The sequence below is a fragment of the Rhinolophus ferrumequinum genome, chromosome X, assembly GCF_004115265.2.
Source record: "Rhinolophus ferrumequinum isolate MPI-CBG mRhiFer1 chromosome X, mRhiFer1_v1.p, whole genome shotgun sequence".
Taxonomy (NCBI): Eukaryota; Metazoa; Chordata; class Mammalia; order Chiroptera; family Rhinolophidae; genus Rhinolophus; species Rhinolophus ferrumequinum.
Genome location: NC_046284.1, coordinates 23,812,987 through 23,833,858, shown reverse-complemented (window position 1 = coordinate 23,833,858; position 20,872 = coordinate 23,812,987). Strand labels below are relative to the sequence as shown.

The following is a 20,872-nucleotide window of genomic DNA, read 5'->3' as shown; positions in this document are numbered from 1 at the left end:
GATATGGTAGTAAACCGCAATTTTGCAGTAGAAGTAGAAAATTTTGGAAATTTTAATATTCTTTTTAAACTATTTTTTTCAGTTACAGTTGACATTCAACATTACTTTATGTTAGTTTCAGATGTACAGAATAGTGGTTAGACATTTATATAGTTTATGCAGTGATTCTCCCCACCCCCAATTGGTCTAGGAGAGGAAGCGGACTTGACTTGATTTTCTTAGAGGCTCTGAAGAAGAGTGATGTGAATGATTGGGCAAATCAGCTTTACACAGGTCGTTGTTAAATTGTGTTACTTGGGATGTTTACTATTTATTTATTTGACTTTTACCCTTGCATCAAAAACAGAAAGGGAATCTGTCTTAATAAAGACTCAGGATACTTTGGTGCAAGAAGCTGGGGAGATGGTGAAGGGGGAGTTAGCATTTAGGTGTTGTATCCAAAATTCAGGAATTGGCAAATAAAGCAGGGGTCTCTGTCCTCAGATAGTAAGGGAAGTGAGGTTACACTAGTGAAAATTTGTTTTCATGATTCCTTCCACTCTGAAAGTTGGGGTTTTGCATGAGAAGTCTTACTCCCAAAATAAAAGAGTGGGGTATACAAACATTGTGTAAATGATGCATCTTGCTCTTTTTCTTTCTCCAGCTTGGTATTCCTTGATTTAAAATCTTAACCTATATTGATGAGTTAGGATTCTTCAGAGCTTCTTTAAAATGCGAAAATGTGATTTGATTTTTAAATCTTTAATTTACATACTTTCAGGAACCCATTGATTATAGAAAGCCACAACAGCTGTGTTCTCCCTGGGGTTGACTGTTTCAATCAAATCCTTTTAAAACATGAATTAGGAAGATCAGGATTTAATCTTTGTTTCTTACAACAAAAAATTCTTCCTATAAAGTTAATGAATATACTTCCTAGTTGAGAGTGTATCAGAAAGTACATACTATATATTTTTTAATCAATGGCATATTTACAACTTTTAGATTTGTTTTGTAGTTAGATCGCAAGAACTGAAAGATTTGTTCTTTTTATTTTTCCAAATCCACTGAATTTAGGAAGTTATAGGGAAGTGAACCTATCACCAAGCTACTTGACGAGTATTTTTGCCACAAGATACTAGAAAGGCAAGAACCATCACCAAAAGAAGGAAGAGAGGTATCTTGTGGATTAGCTATTGTGTAATAGTGATCACAATGAAGTACAATGTCTTGGTAAAGAAAGAATACACCAAGGAAATCAATAATGATGGTACTCAAGTTTTGGAGAACATATTATAACAAAATGTGAGCATTAAAAATGCATTTGAGGATGGCCACGGGGTTTGAAAATTAATCTGGGGAACGTAATTTAGTGGTTACCAGAGGGTAAAGGGGTTGGGGGTGGGAGATGAGGGTAAGGGGGATCAAATATACGGTGATGGAAGGAGAACTGACTCTGGGTGGTGAACACACAATGTAATTTATAGATGATGTGATATAGAATTGCACACCTGAAATCTATGTAATTTTAATAACAATTGTCACCCCAATAAATTTAAATAAAAAAAATGCATTTGAAACCTACTGGAAGTCTAAACTATTTTTAAAAGCCTATATGGGAAGCTCAAAACATGTTTCATGTGGGTGCTGGAGGTGGATTGGGATAACAAGTAGCTTGCAATATCAAAGAGAGTACTACATAGAAAGTGCAACTATTAAAATGGGGAAAAAACCCAACCAAGGAGAATGGAGAAGCTTATAAATTAAGTAGGTCATGTGCAAACAGCATTTAAGCAAGTGGAAAAAAGAAAAGTTTGTGAAAACATTTTAAAAGCAATTATAAGTTTTAAAAGATTTTTATTAAAATATAGCTAACGTACAATATTATATGAGTTTCAGGTATACACCATAGTTATTCAGCATTTATATACCTAAAGAAGTTATCAGTGTCATAAGTCCAGCAACCATCTGACACCATACCACATTATCAAAATATTATTGACTTATGCTATATGTTACATCCCCATGACTTATTTGTTGCATACCTGGAAATTTTGAACCTTTTATTCCCCTTCCCCTTTCCCGAAACCCTTTTATAAAATTTTCAATTACAGTTGATATTCAATATTATTTTATATTAGTTTCAGGTATACAGCATAGTGGTTACACATTTATATAATTTAAGAAGTGATCCCCCTGACTAGTCTAGTACCCACCTGGCACTACGCATAGTTATTACCATATTATTGACTATATTCCCTGTGTTTACTGGAGTAGTAGTAGATCATTTTGGTGATGATGGTGCAAAGAACTTGATGAGAGAAAAATATCCTTAATCTTTAGCTTTATCCTTAGCTTTAGTGATCTCTTTGTCTAATAAAAGAAGATATAAGTGAACATGCAAACTCTATAATTGTCTCCTAAAATTGATGACTAGATAAAATTGTAGTACATGAACAGATAATCTAGGTTCAATCAACAAATTAAATATAGACAGTTCACCAGAACTAGATAACATCCTCTTATATTTTGAAGGAACTCAAAGTAAAGTTTTAGGTGTAGACTGATAAAGCACTTAAATACAAACTAATAAGGTGTCTTTTGGTGAGGTTTGGAAATCTTGTCTTTCTATTTGATTAGAAGAATATATTCAGCAATATGAGTTTAAGTAAGCATATGAAGGTTGGCTTGTGGGAATAAAATTTTAATTAAGAATTGTAGGGGTGGCCAGGTGGCTTAGGTGGTTGGAGCGCTGTGCTCCTAACACCGAGGTCACCAGTTCGATTCCCACATGGGCCAGTGAGCTGTGCCCTCCACAGCTAGATTTGTGAACAATGGCTTGACCTGGAGCTGGGCTCCCTGAGCTGCTGTGAGTAGCGGACTGACGACTGGCGGCCAGTTGACGACTGGCGACCAACTGCCTCAGCCAGGGGAAGCGCAAGGCTCATAATACCAACATGAGCCAGTGAGCTGCGTCCTCCACAACTAGACTGAGAACAGCAATGGCTTTACTCAGAGTTGGGCGGGGAGGGGGACAAGCGGGAGGGGGAAAAAGAATTGTATATGGTAAGATAAAGGATATTTGTGAATCAGGAAAAGACAGTGAATTTATAAATCTAAGTCATGCCTATACATTTGTTAACCTAAAAACCTATGCTTGACTACAGATTTTGTTGTAGCAAATTGTCACTTATTCTGGATTCCCACTGAAGTAAATTGTGAAAGTTCAACATATTACCATTTCCTCATGAGTACTAACAATTATGATAAAGGCATATAATCTTATTTCAGCCATTGATGAGAACATAACAAATGGATAAGATCCCAAGTAAAGAGGAAAAAGAGACTCATAAATTCTTGAGTCTTTTGTGTTCTGTGTTGTTTACATGGTGATTTAAAAGAATAGGTGGGTTGATCAGGATGTCCAAGTTGGAGAGAGAAAAAGAGAGTTAAAAGGTAATATATTTCTGGGGGGATGTTAGAATTGTTAATGATTCACCTACCTGTAGCTTAGGTTAGGTATTCTCTCACTACCACAGCATTAATGTACAAGCTGTTCATAACCAGCTGCTTTATTCTAAAATGTGCCTGGCCCTTTGGCAGGCATCAGGGACAACATTTGCTGTATAGGATTGTTTGTGGTAGCAGGATCAGCTAAACTAAGTTAGTGTCAGTGATCTAGTAGACTATGGACTAGCTGACCATTTGGGGTTACAATTGTTCCAACAAAGCACATATGAAGAGTCAAGGGAATTTTGTAGGCATTTAAAAAATGTGTTAATGTCTTATGTGATTTATTTTCCTTTATTTAAAAAAATCTGATGGAGAACATTTATTTTCTTTCTCTTCCCCGTCTTAGAATAATATAGCTGATCCAGAAGAACTGTTCACAAAATTAGAACGCATTGGGAAAGGCTCCTTTGGAGAAGTTTTCAAAGGAATTGATAACCGTACCCAGCAAGTGGTTGCTATTAAAATCATAGACCTTGAGGAAGCCGAAGATGAAATTGAAGACATTCAGCAAGAAATAACTGTTTTGAGTCAGTGTGACAGCTCGTATGTAACAAAATACTATGGATCATATTTAAAGGTAATGTGTGTGCTCTATTATTTAAGTCATAAGGTATTTGCGTTATAAGTTTTTCTTTCTTTTTTAAATTCTATTTTTGAAAGGCAATGTCTTAAATTAGGATTTGGCAGTCTTTGGCCTCCAGGCAGAATCTAGCTCCATTCAGAGCGCCAAATAGACTGTTTTTAGATTTAGCAGCTGTATCCTGAATGCATTCCAGTACTCAGTTGCACCATTTTTCCACACCTGAACTTTTGGGTTGATGGAGGAATAGAAATGCAGCTGGTCCTTGAGACATATCCTTTGTCAGGAAAGAGCTTTCCTCCGGGGCTTTAACACATTATTCTCAATGGTCCAGTCTGTCTCAACCTCAGAATGGATGGAATATGTAAGTAAGTCACTTATTCCTTTGAGGTATGGTGGTTATTTACACATCTCCCTGTCCCTTTAGGTTGTGAGCTCCTTAATGGCAAGGAGTTTAGCTCAACCAGTCTTGGTTTTTACATCACTTAGCACAGGGCATAGCACATCTTAAGCACATGAGAAATATTTGTTGAAATGAAATTGAATGGAATAATATCTATTCCCTCCCCCCATCCAAAAAAAGTTGGATTTTTAGTTTCCAGATCATGCAATTAGCAGACACCTAATGTTCCAGCAGATGGAGATGTTAGTGCATAACAGAAAACTCTTTAGTAAAATCCAAGAGTTCCTGGGTTCTAGAGTTAGAAGTTAGATTTGTGCCTATTGAATGTGAAGCATAAATAGTTTGAAAAAATCGAGCTTAGATTAGTGTTTAAATTATGTTACAATTAAAAATTTTTATTCCAAGGGTGTCCAGTTAGCTCAGTTGGTTAGAGTGCGGTGCTCTTAACAACAAGGTTGACAGTTCAATCCCCTCATGGGCCACTGTGAGCCGCGCCCTCCACAACTAGATTGAAACAACTACTTGACTTGGAGCTGATGGGTCCTGGAAAACAACACACTTTAAAAAAAAACAAAAAAAAAAACTTTTTTTATCCCAGTGTCGAAAATTTTCAAAGGAAGGCAGTTAGATCTTTGCTTTGCAGGGCTCACAAAGGGGGAAGGATTTTTTTGTTTGGTTAGATTTTTTTGTTCATTTATCTCTAGGCCAAAAAGGATATGTTTATAACTTATCAAGCTGTTGGCCTGCATAAAAATTAATGCTATCTTTTTATGTTCTGACCAAATAAACTCTATGATAATTTATCTATATTAGTTAATACTGATATAGAAATTCATCATTAATTTCCCTACCTTCTTACAAAGGCTGATTTATTCTAATATTATATGAATTAGATGAATGTGGAAAGAATGCATAATATAATGAACCATTAAACAGTCAAACAGTTACTATGTGTCGTACACTTTACTAGGTGCTAGATATAAAAATGAACAACTCACTCTTGCCATTAAGGAGCTCACAGTCCCATATTGTGCTAAAAAGGTGCAGATATTGCGAGTAAGTATGTCTAAGGTACAAATAGAGCACATATATAAGCAAGTAGTCACTTCTGTTCTTTTTGGGGGGATGGTGTGAAGGCTTCCAAGAAAAGGTAATACCGCTGGCAATTCCTGTTCAATTTACTTCGTAGCATTAGCCATTACTCCATTTTACTATATGCATAACTATTTGATTATTTGTGACATGTGCATTCATATTTTCCTAAACTTATTTAGCAGATCATATTCCTTTTTAGGAATCCTATGAGTGGTCACTCAATCTCAGTAGTTTTCGGTCCTCCTCCTAATTCCCATAGCATGAATTTGTTTTCGTGTGTGTGTGTGTGTGTGTGTGTGTGTGTGTGTGTGTGTGTGAGACAGAGAGAGAGAGAGAGAGATTTGTTCATTCTGGTTTACTCTTTCTGGATTTAATCCTGGTAATTCCAGACCCACTCTAGAGCAAACCTGAACTGTTGCTATTTTGAGGCATCTGTAAGAGATAACTTATTTTTAGTAACTAACTTCAAATATTAAATAAGCCCTATTTAAAATAGACTATTCTATATTATATTGAAAATGGGTATTGAAATGGTATTGACTGTTTAATTGGTTGCTTATCACCTCTGTTTATTCATATTCAGTACTCTCACGGAAAATGAATTGTAGCTCTGTTTGTATTATTTATTCCTAAGATTTTCCCTTTTAAAAAATTCCCCTCATAGTATACATGTACCAGTCACCCAATAAATACTTAATTCTTAAATAAATAAAACTGATAGTTTGTTTTGCCCAAATTTGACTGTAGAATGTTCTCACACCATCCAGTGATACAAAACCATTATCCAAGATGTCTTTTTAAGGATTAAACTGAATTATTTTTATTTCCTTTACCCATCATTAAATTCCATGATACGAAAGACTACTTTGAAGAACATGTCACTTCATGGTAAAATTGTAGAAATTCACAGCTGGCTGATAATTATTTGTATCCTGAACCTATGTACATTAAATAAATATGTGTGTGCATTATCTCTATATAGATGTACATATATACACACAAAGAAAAAGAAATATGATTTTATAACCTTTTAATACTATTTAAATTACTTTCTTAAATTGACCAACTTGTTTTCTTTTTTTTTAATTAAAGTTTATTTGGGTGACAAAGATTAATAAAGTTATATAGGTTTCAGGTGTATAATTCTGTAATGCATCATCTATACATCATATTGTGTGTTCAACACCCAGAGTCAGTTCTCTTTCTATCACCACATACTTGATCCCTTTTACCCTCATCTACCACCCCCCTCCTCCCTTACCCTCTGGTAACCACTAAACTATTGTCTGTGTCTATGAGTTTTTGTTTCTGCATTTGTTTGTCTTGTTCATTTGTTGTTTTCAGTTTTATATCCCACATATCAGTGAAATCATAAGGTTCTCGACTTTTTCTGTCTGACTTTTTTCGCTTAGCATAATAATCTCAAGATCCATCCATGTTGTCGCAAATGGCACTATTTCATCTTTTTTTATGGCAGAGTAGTATTCCATTGTGTATATACCGTATACCACATCTTCTTTGTCCAATCATCTATCAAAGGACACTTTGATGTTTCCATGTCTTGGCCACTGTGAATAATTAATATTAAAACAGTGTGACTTTGTGGGCTTGCATATATTTAAGTAAAATCATATCAAATATAACAAGGTTCTGTTTAATGAAGTCAATGTAATTGAAGGCTACATCCTTGTACCATCAGGGAACTGCTTTATCAATCAACTTATGTTCTTATTGTGACCCATCCTTCCATTTCAGTTGACATGGGGAATTTTGTGAATCAAGTTAATTGAGTAAAGTAGGATATGGATGTTTCTCAGGTTGTCCTTACACAGGATATCATACATAACCAAGAACTCACTGTAAGCTGCAGGAAAAGTTACTGCATTTGAGAGAAAACTATACACTCTTTGGAAGTGTATACAGTTGTAGTGATTTCCTTGAGACATGCAAAAATGTACTAGGTATTCATTTTGACTGAGATCACTGTTTAACTTCATTTTTAAAAACAAGAGTAAAAACCAGACAAACACATCAGTATGACCACAGTATTTTCCTTTAATTTCAGTTCACTGCAGATTTTCATGAGAGACAAAGCTAGTCTTTATGAAGAGTGCTAAAATAAGCAAACCCTTCCTTTCTGATCTCACAATATTGGGAGAATCTCTTATAATTTTTAAATATTTTTCTAGTTCAATGTAAATCTTAAAATGAAGGTCACTCAGGCTTTGAATATAATTTGAATCGTACCTTTATTTTCTGTTGAAAAATGCCTTTATATTTCTGTTTATGTGAAGGAAATATGCCCCCCTCCACATACTACCACCACTGATATTTATATTTAAAAAAAACAACAACAACGATTAAAGTAAAATATTCCAGAATAGAGTCTGTAGAGTTTTGTGGCCTTTTCATTATTTTTCCTGAGACTTGTCTGTGCTAACTTCAGTGTTTGGTGAATGTTTCTGGAATATTCTTTAATTTTAAAATAATTTGAGTTTTCTTATAAAACTTGAAGGAAGTTGAAAAGGGAAAAAATTTCTCCTTCATATAATGTTTCTTTCTCAAAATAATAATAACTTTAAATTTAATATAACACACCTCTAAGAAGCCCCATATTAGATTCAATTCAGCAGATATTTATTTATTTATTGAGTGGCCACTATATATATTCCTCTCATTCTGCATATTTGGCCTGGTCATTATCATCTATTTTATTCCGATAACTTCTAAATTCATGTCTCTGGTTCTAGCCTCTCTCCTTAGCCCCAAATAGGTATATCTAACTTGCCAAATATTACCCACTTACCTATGGGTAGGTACATCAAGTGCAATAACCCTAAAACTGTGGAATAGCATTTGAACTAGATGTTGAGTATGATTTTGATGGGGGTTGGGATGTGAGGGTGGCGTATAGTCAAGACATTCTAGACTGGAAGAAAACGGTTCAGAGGTGGTGAGGTATCTGGAAAGATAACTCTACTGTCCCTTGCAGTTCTATAACACTTTATATTCTATTTATTTTTATTGTGCTAAAATATACACAAAATAGACATAAAATTTACCATTTTAACCATTTTAAGTGTACAATTCTGTGGCATTGCATACATTCAGGTTGTTGTATAACCATCAGCACCGTCCATCTCCAGAACTTTTTAACCTTCCTCAACTGAAACTGCACGCAATAAACTATAACTGCCATTCTCGCCGCACCACAGTCCCTGGTAACCACCATTCCACTTTCTGTGTCTATGAATTTCACTGCCCTAGGCTCCTTATATAAGTGGAATCATACAACATTTATCCCTTAGTAACTGGCTTATTTTATGTATACATGCTGGTTTATGTGGTCAATGTTATGATTGGCTGTTGGATTTATAGACCAGCCCACTTAATTCAACATATACTTGATATGTAATACAATAATGATCTCTCAAATACATATAATGGGTATTTTAAATATGTTTTTCTATGAACAAGTGAATTCCAAATTCCACAGCAGCATTTCTTTCCCTTTTAACCAAGTGTCTGGTTTAGCAGGAAACCGCTGAGTTCAAAGTCCTCATAGGGTGATAGAGTTAGTACTTCAGACACCAGTAATTTCTTTACACTAGGCTCCAACCTCTCCTCAGTAAATAGGACAACTCTAGAATATTTACTCTTTAGGCATTTTGAATTTTGGAACAGAGAGCCATTTCCTAACCGATAACTGACCACCCATGTTGATGCAGCACTTTAAACTTACCCCTTCAACCCGCTGTTAAAATGTGTGGATCGTTTTCTAAATGGAGAAACTGGAGTTTTTCCTTCGGGGACTTCCTATGCTTAAATGTGCCAGATGTACTGTTTTGGTTTCCATTCACTTGGCTCTTCTGGAATTGTAAACCAGTATGTAGATATCATCTTAGCCTTTTAAATAATTCAAAAGCAAACCAAACATACTTACTTGCATTCTCCAACACAAACATCTTTTACCAGAAATCAAAGGTAGAAGTTGTAGTCCCCCAAAAAATTACAAACATAGGATCTAGGCTTTTTGGTCTTGTTTTGTTTGTGATTGGAGTTTTCATTGAGACCTGCTGTGAACAAGGAACTGGTAAGAAAAGCCTCTGTAGGTTAAGCTTCCTTGAGCAGAGAGGAACCTCACCAGCTTGCCATTTATGCCTGTGCCTACTCAGGCCTTGCTTCAGTTCCCATGCCTGCCTAGCAATCTTCTGAATGGCCAGACCTATGACCATCCTCCAGTGAGGCTTGTCTCCGGAAGTGGTGATCAGAAGGAAGCAGCCAGAAAAGCTACCGGGCCGCTCTAGTTCTCTGCCTGTCTCAGAAGAGTCCTAGTTCCACTGAAAAACTTAGCTTGCTAGGAGGAAACCTTCTTTTCAGATCTGGAAGTTGCTTAGTTATAACCTTAATCACAGTTTAAGCTTTTCTATGAATACTTTTTAGTAAAGAACAGATGGTTGGTAAGTTTCTGTTTTGAATCGGTAACACACACACACACACACACACACATTGTTTTTAAACTTGAAAAACAGGTGGTTTCATTCATGCAGAACTGCAAAACAGATAAACATGTTTTATAAGATCCTTTCATTTTCTTTTAAATGTCAGGTGAATGGGGTGCACTCTGAATTCATAAGGTAGAATATAGTACATACTAGAAACAAATTGTGGCAAAAGAAAAAATTCTCAGGCTATACAGCATTGTGGGTGACACTTTTTTCTTCTCTTTCAAAGAGTATAAAGACACACTGGGTTCATAATTCTCAGATTTGGAGTGTGTAATTTCTATACATAAAAAAGTTAACATAAACCAATCCTGGAACTCCTCTCCTCTGCCCACCATAATAGGGATTTATTTCCTCTCTTTCCTACTGTAGACACTGCTGTTAGCAAAGACTCTCAGCTCTTTCTTTCCTCAGTTCAAGCTGGCCTTCTGTGACAGGAGACAGTAGATTCCAAGATTGGGGGGAGGGCACACTGTTCCTCTCTTTCTCTTACACCCTACATAGTGTGGATATCAAGAAAGAAAGGAGGAATCCTTTCATCTTAAATTAACTGAGCCCTCCCTCCCCAGTCCCTAACACTAGGCCACAACCCATTCCACACTACAATTTCACTAAACACTCATCATCATGTTATTAGAATCTATTGTCTGCCATAATAAAGCCCCAGCTTAAGGGAGATGCTTGGACATTTTGAATGGAGCTTCTGTGTACTTCCCACAGATTTTTGAGAGCTACCAGCAGTAGCTTGAGAATCTTCATCCCACAGCTGGGACTATGAAGATGAGAAAGGTGTTCTTGGCATCCCAAGTTGAAGCACAACTCTGAATATATTTTTCCCCTAGAAACATTGTTACGGTATAGTTTATATGCTACTCTTCATGCTATACTGTGGATACCTTTGTGTTAAATTGTCTTTTGGGGGACTACCCAGGAAATTAGACAATATTTTTATGGGAAAATGCTTTCCAAATTCCAAACATCTTATGTAAAAATGGACTTGTGGAACACAATACATTCACAACTTGCTTACTTGCCAGTATAGTAAAACCAACCATTCCTCTTTCAGTCAACTCTGTGGTCCCACAAAATTCATAGAATACCAGTCATGAAATGGTATGGAGAGAGAGGTATCCCTAGGATTTCAAGCTATACTTGAAAGAAGAAAGAAAAATGATACAATGGTTTATTCCAATTTTTATCTGATAGTGCTGAATGATGTGTATGTATGTGTGTGTGCACACGCACACATGCACAACTATTTTGGAATTCACATATATGTATTCCCCCTATGAGCCCCATTTCCTCTTACATAACTTATAGTGAGTTAACTATCTAGAGTAATCATATTCTTGTTAATCTATATATTCCCTTTCTCTTATCCATTTACCTGTGCAGAGGCACAATATTCTTCCTAGGTTTCACATATGTACCAAAAATGCCCATTAATCATGGCTGATAAAAGGTTTAAAGTATCTTAAAACAAAAGCCAAAAACTAAAATAAGGCAAAATATCCACTGTCCTCACTCTAAAGCCCCATTCAAAATTTCTACAAATCTACGTTTACTTTCTCATGTATCTTTCTTTTCCCTTCAATATTGTCATTCAAAATAATAATGTAAAACTATGGGGTTTTTTCCGAGTTTTATAAAAATTGCTAATAGTTCTGTAATAGGAAACAATAACTTGTTATTCATCTAACTGTATCAAAAGTTAAATAAGTTTGGGGAAATGTCCAGACTCAGAACTTTACTTTCATTTGTAATGTTCTATGGAAAAATATAGTCAGGGTTTTAAACACCTAATTTTAAACCTGTATTTTAAAACCAGTACATTAGTATATCAGATTTAACATTTATGCTAGTATGTTATTTGGCTCAGGTTTGTAATTATAAATGTTTCATGGTTTTTACAGGGTTCAAAATTATGGATAATAATGGAATACCTGGGTGGCGGTTCAGCTTTGGATCTTGTAAGTATTTTTAAATAATCTCTCTCTCTCTCTCTCTCTCTCTCTCTCTCTCTCTCTCTCTCTCTCTCTCTCTCACACACACACACACACACACACACACACACACACACATACGCACATCCGTACTTTAACTTTTTTTTCTTTTAATTGGAGTAAGCAATGGCTTTGGGGCAAGGTAAGTAGTTGCTTTAGTTAATATATTCAAATTAAATTCTTTCTTCAGGACCACTACCCTTAGGTAGATTCAGTTGTATTGCAGGATTGAACATGTAGCTGACATTTTTAGAGTGTATAAGAAATGCAAATAGCTTAATAAAATCAAGCCCCCCCCCAATTAGGAATGAATGTGTGACAGTTGCTGTCAGTTTAGAGTTTTGCTTTGCAAACTTATCCCTGAAAAGACTGAGTGTTCTTAGATTTTTAAAAACATGTAATTCAGGTAACTGTCACTAAAAGTGGCTCCACAGAGTTCTCTCTGCTCCTTTATAGATCATTTGGAAATGTGATAGCATTTTTAGTTGTTACAATGATTTGGAAGTGCTATAGCCATTTTAGTAAGCAGGGATGAGGATGTTAAAATCCTGCAGTGTTCAGGAAATGTTCCACCCCATGAAGATGTGTTCACACCCAAAATGCCTTTGAGAAACACTGGTTGTTTTCCCCAAATTAGTGTGATTCTATCAATGTTGTTTTTTCCCCCTGTATAATCTTTATTAAGATGACATTGTATTTAAAATTCAATATGAATTACTAGAGGCAACTTTTTATACTGGAATGACCACTGGGAGTTTGAGGTTATAGGGCTGGCTCTATTCATAACTAAATCTGTGACTGAACCAAACACATAAATACTTTGGACTTCGATATCCTATAAAAAAAAGAAGTTGCACTGAGTTACTTTTAAGTTATCTTCCATCTTTAATATTATATGACATATTTTATTAGTATGCTTCTGCCTTTGAAATTATAGAGTATGCTGTTTCTAAAAATAATGTTTTGATGATTAAGATCATCAAGTAACATTTTCATTCTTATTTTTTAAAATGGAGATGAGTTTTCCTAACTGAAAGTGATTAAATATTTTTAAAAGGCTTTAATCCTGACTGCCAGTAACTCAAAGTTTCATATAATCCTATGCGGAAATAACCATAAGAGCTTTTCTTTCCTTTAGACAGAACCATACTTAAACCATTCTAAAGAAATGGTAGTTAAACTTGATGAAGTCTCATCTCCTTCTAGGAATTCGATTTAGTTTAATCAGTTGCTAATTTAAGTAATCCTTCCTTGTGTTTAATCTAGTTCTTACATCCTAACGCTGGACTTCAATTTTTCATTCTCTCTCCTCTCTAGTGAGAAAACACAACTGGTATTTCTTTGTATAATAATCCTTCATTCATATAGAGTCATATCTCATTCTCCTGTTGAAGTTAAATGATTTCATTTCTGTTTGTCTTGTCACATAGTTTTATTATACAGTAGTCTTTTCATTAGCTTCACAAGAAGCCTCACAATTACTCTCCAATCCTCCTTCCACCCTTTAAACAGTAAGAGCCCTTTCCAAATTTATCAGTTACCTTATCTGGTCGCCCAAGGAGCTCACCATGTCGCCTCCTTGTTTTGTAGGTATTGACAAACTGGTCCACTGCTTTCATCAGGATCACTGATAGCAATGTTAAGCATTGGATACTGGCCCAACCCTAACTAATACAATGTGAATCGCCCATTAATAGCTTGGTCAGTTTTATGAGATCTCTGAATGAAATGACTGTGAGATCTGAAGCTCATCCTGCCATTCTGATCTCTGTCTAATAGAACAAATGCCAATTTGCATAAATTCAATGAACTTAAAATTTTCTTCATCTTGTAATAGCTAAAAATAGAGACCTAGGTCCCAGTCCTGGTTCTGCCATGGACTAGCTACCTAATATTGAACAAGCCATTTAAACTGTATGCCTTAATTTCCTCAAATGTTAAATGAAGAAATTAGATTAGTAATATCTCTAGTTTTGTTTTTCTTGCTTTAAAATTTAGTAATATTGCAATTTATTTATAAACCTCATTTAACTGGACTTTGTAGAGAGAGCAAGTGATGAGACATTTCTTCTCCATGTATAGTCCTATACAAATGAATGCTATCATTTGGGGAACCTAATAAAAGATTAGGCTTAGAGGCTTAGGCTATCAGGAATAAGAACAAGAAGGATGCTGAGCAGAGTGTTTATCACTTTAAACTAGTACCTGACTAATGGAATATGACTAAGACTTGTAATTTATGTCAACATTGTATAGTGTATACTTCAAGATTCCCACTCTTGCAAATAATTAGTTGCATGTCAACCGACTTTGAGTATACTGTATGATGTTTTATTGGATTTATTATACTTCACTTCTCTTCAATAAGAATTGGCAGTAGGTTACAGCAAAACACATATAATATGACTAAGAAAATAAAACATGGGCACCAAGGAAAAAGGTGACGGCATGCTGCATTAGGAACATGCTGCCTTAGGAACAGGCTAGAAGTCAGGAAAATTCCAGAACACATAAGTATACATTCTTTGAAAGAGAAAATGTCCCTCTCTTGCATATCCTCAGTTGACAGCAAAGGTATACTGCCATGGAGACAGAGGTATTAGCTATTAGAGACATGGCACAGTCTTCAGTCGTTGGAGAGAAGTTCAGTTATGTACTCCAAGTACAGTAGACCAAGATCTTGGCATTGTCTCTCCTAGGGTTGTATTGGGAATGAAAAACAATCTCTGTTCCATCTACTTTAATTTCCTTCTCTTTCCAGCTCTCTTTTTTCTCCTTTTCTAATCATTATCAACATGACTAAGGAAACATTTTAACCATAAGGTTTGGGATAGTTTTCTGTCTGATAATGAACCAGAAAATCGCAACTGTATCAGCACTCCATTCCCATTTCCCCACCACAGAGTCTCTTCTCCCATCGTCCTCCAGTACCCAGTTAGTTGAAATTTTACATCTAGTGAATTTTACACTGGACTCAAATATACCAGATAAACTAATGGGTCTTTAGGACACCTTTTTTGTTTGTTTTTACTTAAATATATATTTTTAAATTCTTTAGGGAATCACTGGCTTATCTAGGCTAGTTTTAGAAGTTCTTCAGAATGATAGCTTGTGCCCCTTATATGGACCTTGCCCAATTTCTTAAGTAACTAAGAGTATACCTCCTCTGTTCCTGTCAACATTTTATGATCAGTGATACTAAGTACTAATCTTGAGTAGTATGATGTTTGCCTTTCAGTTATTTGGTAGGATCTCAGAATTTCATTGCCAGCAATCAATAAAATAATATGCCATTTTCACCTTTTAAAATGACTTTAATCACTACTATTTTCAGTTTTCTTTCCATTAGAGTTGACATACAATATTATATTATTTTCAGATGTGTACAACATACTGATTACACATTTATATAACTTATGAAGTGATCACCCCAATAAATCTAGTACCCATCTGACACCATACATAGTTATTATTATATTATTAACTGTATTTCCTAAGCTATACTTTACATCCCCATGACAATTTTGTAACTACCAATTTGTATCTATTAATCTCTTCCCGCATTCACTCATCCCCCCAACCCCCCTCTCAGCTGGGAACCATCAAAATGTTCTCTATATCTATGAGTTTGTTTCCGTTTGTTCGTTTATTTTGTTCTTTGGATTCAATATATAAGTGAAGTCATATGGCATTTGTCTTTCTCTGTCTGACTTATTTCACTCAGCGTAATATCCTCTAGGTCCATCCATGTTGTTGCAGATGGCAAGCTTTCATTCTTTTTCATGGCTGAGTAATGTGCCATTGTATATATGTACCGCTTCTTCTTTGTCCATTCACCTATTAATGGACACTTAGATTGCTTCTATGTCTTGGCTATTGTAAATAATGCTGCAATGAACATATGGATGCATATGTCTTTCTGAATTAGTGTGTTGGGTTTCCTTGGATACATACCTAGAAGTGGGATACTAGGTCCTTCTCTGTCTGTTGTTATAGTGTTTGTTTTCAAGTCTGTTTTGTCTGGTATATATATTGCTACCCCAGCTTTTTCTTTTTTTTTCATTTCCATTTTCATGAACTAGCTTTTCCACCTTTTTACTTTCAGTCTGTGAGTGTCTTTGGATGTGAAATGAGTCTTTTATAGGCAGCATATGTAAGGGTCTTATTTTCTTATCCATTCAGCCACCCTCTGTTTTGATTAGAGCATTTAATCCATTTACATTTAAAGTAATTGTTGATAGGTATGTAGTTATTGCCATTTTATTAATCATATTTTTTTTCTTCTTCTTAAGGAAGTCCCTTTAACATCTCTTGTAATACTGGTTTGGTGGTGATGAACTCCTTTAACTTTTCTTGTCTGGGAAGTTCTTTTTCTGTTTTCTGATTCTACATGATAGCTTTGCTGGGTAGAGTAATCTTGGTTGTTGGAGCTTGCTTTTCATCACTTTGAATATTTTGTGCCAATCCTTTCTGGCCTGCAAATTTTCTGTTGAGACCTCAGCTGACAGTCTTATGGGAGCTCCCTTGTAGGTAACTAACTGCTTTTCTCTTCCTGCTTTTAATATTCTCTCTTTGTCTTTAACCTTTGGCATTTAAATTGTAATGTGTCTTGGTGTGGGCCTGTTTGGGGTCATCTGTTTGGGACTCTCTGCACTTCCTGGACTTGTATATCTATTTCCTTCACCAGGTTAGGGAAGTTTTCAATCAATTATTTCTTCAGATAGGCTTTCAGTTCCTTGCTCTCTATCTTCTCCTTCTGGTACCCCTATGATGCAAATGTAGGTATAATTCATGTTGTCCCAGAGGCCCCTCAGACTATCCTCATTTTTTTTTTTTGATTATTTTTTTCTTTTTGCTGTTTGATTGGGTGTTTTCTGCTACCTTATCTTCCAAATCACTGATTTTATCTTCTGCTTCCTCTAAAGTACTGTTGATTCCCTCTAATGCATTCTTCATTTCAGTTACTCTATTCTTTATTTCTGACTGGTTCTTTTTTATGTTTTCTATCTATTTTTATGTTTCCTATCTCCATGTTGAAGTTCTCATTGAGATCACTGAGCATCCTTATAACCAGTGTTGTGAACTCTGCATCTGGTAGATTGCTGGTCTCCATTTTGTTTAGTTCTTTTCTTGGAGCTTTGTTCTGTTCTGTCATTTGGAACATGTTTCTTTGTCTCCTCATTTGGCTGCCTCACTGTGTTTGTTTCTATGCAGTAGGTAGACCTGCTACATCTCCCAGTCTTGGTGGAGTAGCCTTATAGAGCAGGTGTTCTGTGGGGGCCAGTAGCACAGTCTCCCTGGTAACCTGAGCCAGGTGCATCCCTTGTGTGGGTTGTGTGTACCCTCCTGTTGTAGTTGATCCTTGGTTGCATCAATGGGAGGGACTGACTCACGGGCTGACTGATTGTGTGGACTGGCCGTGACTACAATGGAGGAGCTGTTGTACAGGGGCTGACTCCACGGAACAGGACTTACTTTATCAGGGCTCTGTTGCCTGCCAAGTCTTCCCTTTGGATGTGTCATTTATGGAGGTGGTTGGGTGGTGCTGTGGTGTATTCTAAAGCTGGCCACTGGGTGTGTTGGTTTGGGGGCCCCTTGGTGGGGCTGTGGTGTGGGCCAAGGTTAGCCACTGCCTGCCCTGCCTGAGGCCACTTGATATGAGCTGCAAAGTGATCGGCACATGGTTGCCATTTGTGCTCGGGTTGGAAGTACCTGGGAGTGACTAAGCTGCCACTAGTGCTGGCCGTAGGACTGCTTAGCAAGAGGTACAGGACACACTGAGTCCAGATGCTGCTTGTTAGGGGTTTGTGAAACTTTGAGAGATTTTAGGAAAGTCCTTAGCGTAAGCCAAGACCAGATGTTTGTATGGAAAAGCTGCTGGAAGTGGCTTGGGTGTGTCTGCAAGTTGGGTGGAGTGGGATCTCAGGGAATCACCAGGATGGAGGGAATTATGTTAGCTAGTTTGATGGAGATTCATGCTTGGCACCGCCTGAGTGTGCAGGCATGGTCGGAGGTGGGCTCAACAAAGAATAGTGTCTACTGCTGGCACTTCTGTCTGGGAGAAAGCTGTCCCTCCAGCCCTCACTCTGAAGCCAGACAATTCAGTTCCTCCCTGTTTGTCCCTGGTGCCTTTTGTGCTGTTGCCCCAGTGGTGGAGCTCAGAGCAAATGAGTCTGTCAGTGAGTAAACCCCTGCACAAGCCCTTTAACAGGAATTTCTGGGACTCCAGCCAACCTCTGTCTCACTCAGCCAGAATTTCCACTGGTTTTCACAGCCAGAGGTTGTAAGGACTTCACTTCCTGTCACTGGAACCCTGCACTGGGTAGCCTGGTGTGGAGCTGGGACCCCTTGCTCCTCAGGGAGTACCTCCATAGCCAAAATATTCATCCCAATTTTTAACTGCCATATGTGGGTGTGGGACCGGCCTGTTTCATGTCTCTGCCCCTCCTACCAGTCGTGAGGTGGTTTCTTCTGTATATCCTTGATTATAGGACTTCTGTTCAGCTAGATTTCAGGCAATTCTCAATGATGGTTTTTTCTGTTCTTTAGTTGTAATGTTAAGGCTGTCGTAGGAGGAGGCGACCTACTCCACCATCTTGATCAGAATCTAATCACTCCAATTTGAATAGAAATTTCTGGGCTGAAATTTTATAGATTTGAAAGTAAATAGACAATGTTACCTGGGAAAGGCACCTATTGAACTGCAGATGTCCTTAGAGTATACTATATATCCAGACCACGATTAATATTAAATGACGAGACCAAAATATGGGTTCTATTTTAAGCTGTTAAAGTTCAACATGAAATCGCCCTTTATTCAGAATAAATCTGGCATTCATGAAAGATGAAATACACAAGGTGCCAAAGAGTTGTGAATCCCTCCCAGTGTGAGGCAGAGTGGTCAATGTTTGATTTTCACTACCTCTTCCCTCCTTCCAGCAAACAGAACTCTACCTCAACTCTGACTTTAGTTTCCCACCCTTTCCTGTAATAATATTGTACAGTCTACCATTTGTGCTTTATGAGGTACCAGAATTTTAAAATAACCATTTATTTTAAAGAGTGATTTTCAGATATTCCATTACAAGTTCTCTGAAACCTAATCATTGCTTTCCTTGTATTCCAGTTGGAATTACTGGCTTTGGTACAGGGGTGGGGAAATAAAGGGAAATGTGTTACATTTATTTGAGAAACCATATCCCTCCATGATTTGATAATTTTTTTTACAATTAAAAGTCTGAATAGTTTAATTATTATTCTCCTGTCTAAGTTTTAAATTTGAGTCCCCAAAAGTCTCTATGCTTTCACAATGTTATTGAAATACATAAATGCTAGGAACTGTGCTAGAGCTGACTTATATGATCAAATTGGATTGCTGCAAAAATCTTAAGGACTATTCTGTGCTAAAAATTAGTTCAGTGTAAATATTTAATTGATTTTAAACAAATCCCAAAATTCAGGTAGGTGATTTCTCTTTTCCTGTCTGACAAAAAACAAGCTAGTTTTCTCATTCATTATTTAAGCATATTTTAGATTTGTAATGTAAATATTTAAGAACCTCAGTATTTGGAGCTAGCATACAGGTAACACTGCCTGCATTAATATCTTTCAAGATTAAATCCAATCATTTAAATCCATTACAGTCCTTTGACTTAACTTTTTTACTCTCTTCAACTTTTAAATTTTTTCTCATTGGTTTGGTTTAAATATTGGTTTAATAAACAGAACTGCTTCATACGTCTAAGTGATTCTTTTATTTCAAAGATAATATCAAGTTTGAATTTTATTGTTCCAAACTTTCATACATGTATGTGTATGTGTGTTTTCTCTAAGCTGCGAGCTGGACCATTTGATGAGTTCCAGATTGCTACCATGCTAAAGGAAATTTTGAAAGGTCTGGACTATCTGCATTCAGAAAAGAAAATTCACCGAGACATAAAAGGTATACAAAAGTCTAATATGAGCCTGAGAAAAATAGATGCATTCTGAGGAAGCTGAGGTTCTTTTCACTTTTTGTTTTTGTTTGTTTGTTTGTTTGTTTGTTTGTTTTTCCCTCCGTAGCTGCCAATGTCTTACTGTCAGAACAAGGAGATGTTAAACTTGCTGACTTTGGAGTTGCTGGCCAGCTGACAGATACACAAATTAAAAGAAATACCTTTGTGGGAACACCGTTTTGGATGGCTCCTGAAGTTATTCAACAGTCGGCTTATGACTCAAAAGTAAAGCCTTACCTGCATAAACTGTTTGTTTGTTTGTTTTGAAAAAAACTTTTGTTTTTAATAAGTTTTCTGTAACAAACTATCCAATTCTGCCTTAATTTTCCTTCCTTTTGAATTATTTCTAAAGCTAGAGTTATGTCAAATGTTGCTGCTATTTTATTAAGTTCCCTTGATGCCGGTAATATTCAGACCCTATTCCCTTCAATTTCCTTCCATCCCACTTGGAATAATATCCAAAGTCCTTACTATCACATACCTGGCTCACTAGGATCTCTCCCGTCTGCCTTGGCAGGTTTATCTCCTATCACTCTCCTCTACATTTTATCTGCTTCAGTCATAGTGGCCTTATTGCTGTTCCACAGACATAGCAAGTACACTGTGGCCTCAAGACCTTTGCACTTGTCCTTCCCTCTATCTGGAATAACCTTCCTCCCAATCAGGTCTCTGCTTTAAACATTACCTACTCAGAGTAGTCTTCACTAGCCATCTTGTATAAATTTGCAGGCCCTTGACCCCATCATTTATTATTTCCTTATCCTGAGTTATTTTCTTCACAGAACTTAGCAACATCAGAC

At 36.4% G+C, this 20,872-nt stretch overlaps 1 protein-coding gene across 1 annotated transcript in view; it reads left to right on the top strand.

Annotated features, from left to right (window-relative positions):
- Window positions 1–20,872, top strand: part of STK26 (serine/threonine kinase 26) — a 64,009-nt gene that overhangs the window by 28,814 nt on the left and 14,323 nt on the right. Inside the window, exons 3-6 of the mRNA XM_033104669.1 lie at window positions 3,839–4,069; window positions 11,989–12,045; window positions 19,912–20,020; window positions 20,140–20,297. Coding sequence (XP_032960560.1) covers window positions 3,839–4,069; window positions 11,989–12,045; window positions 19,912–20,020; window positions 20,140–20,297 — 555 coding nt within the window. The remainder of the gene's footprint in view (window positions 1–3,838; window positions 4,070–11,988; window positions 12,046–19,911; window positions 20,021–20,139; window positions 20,298–20,872) is intronic.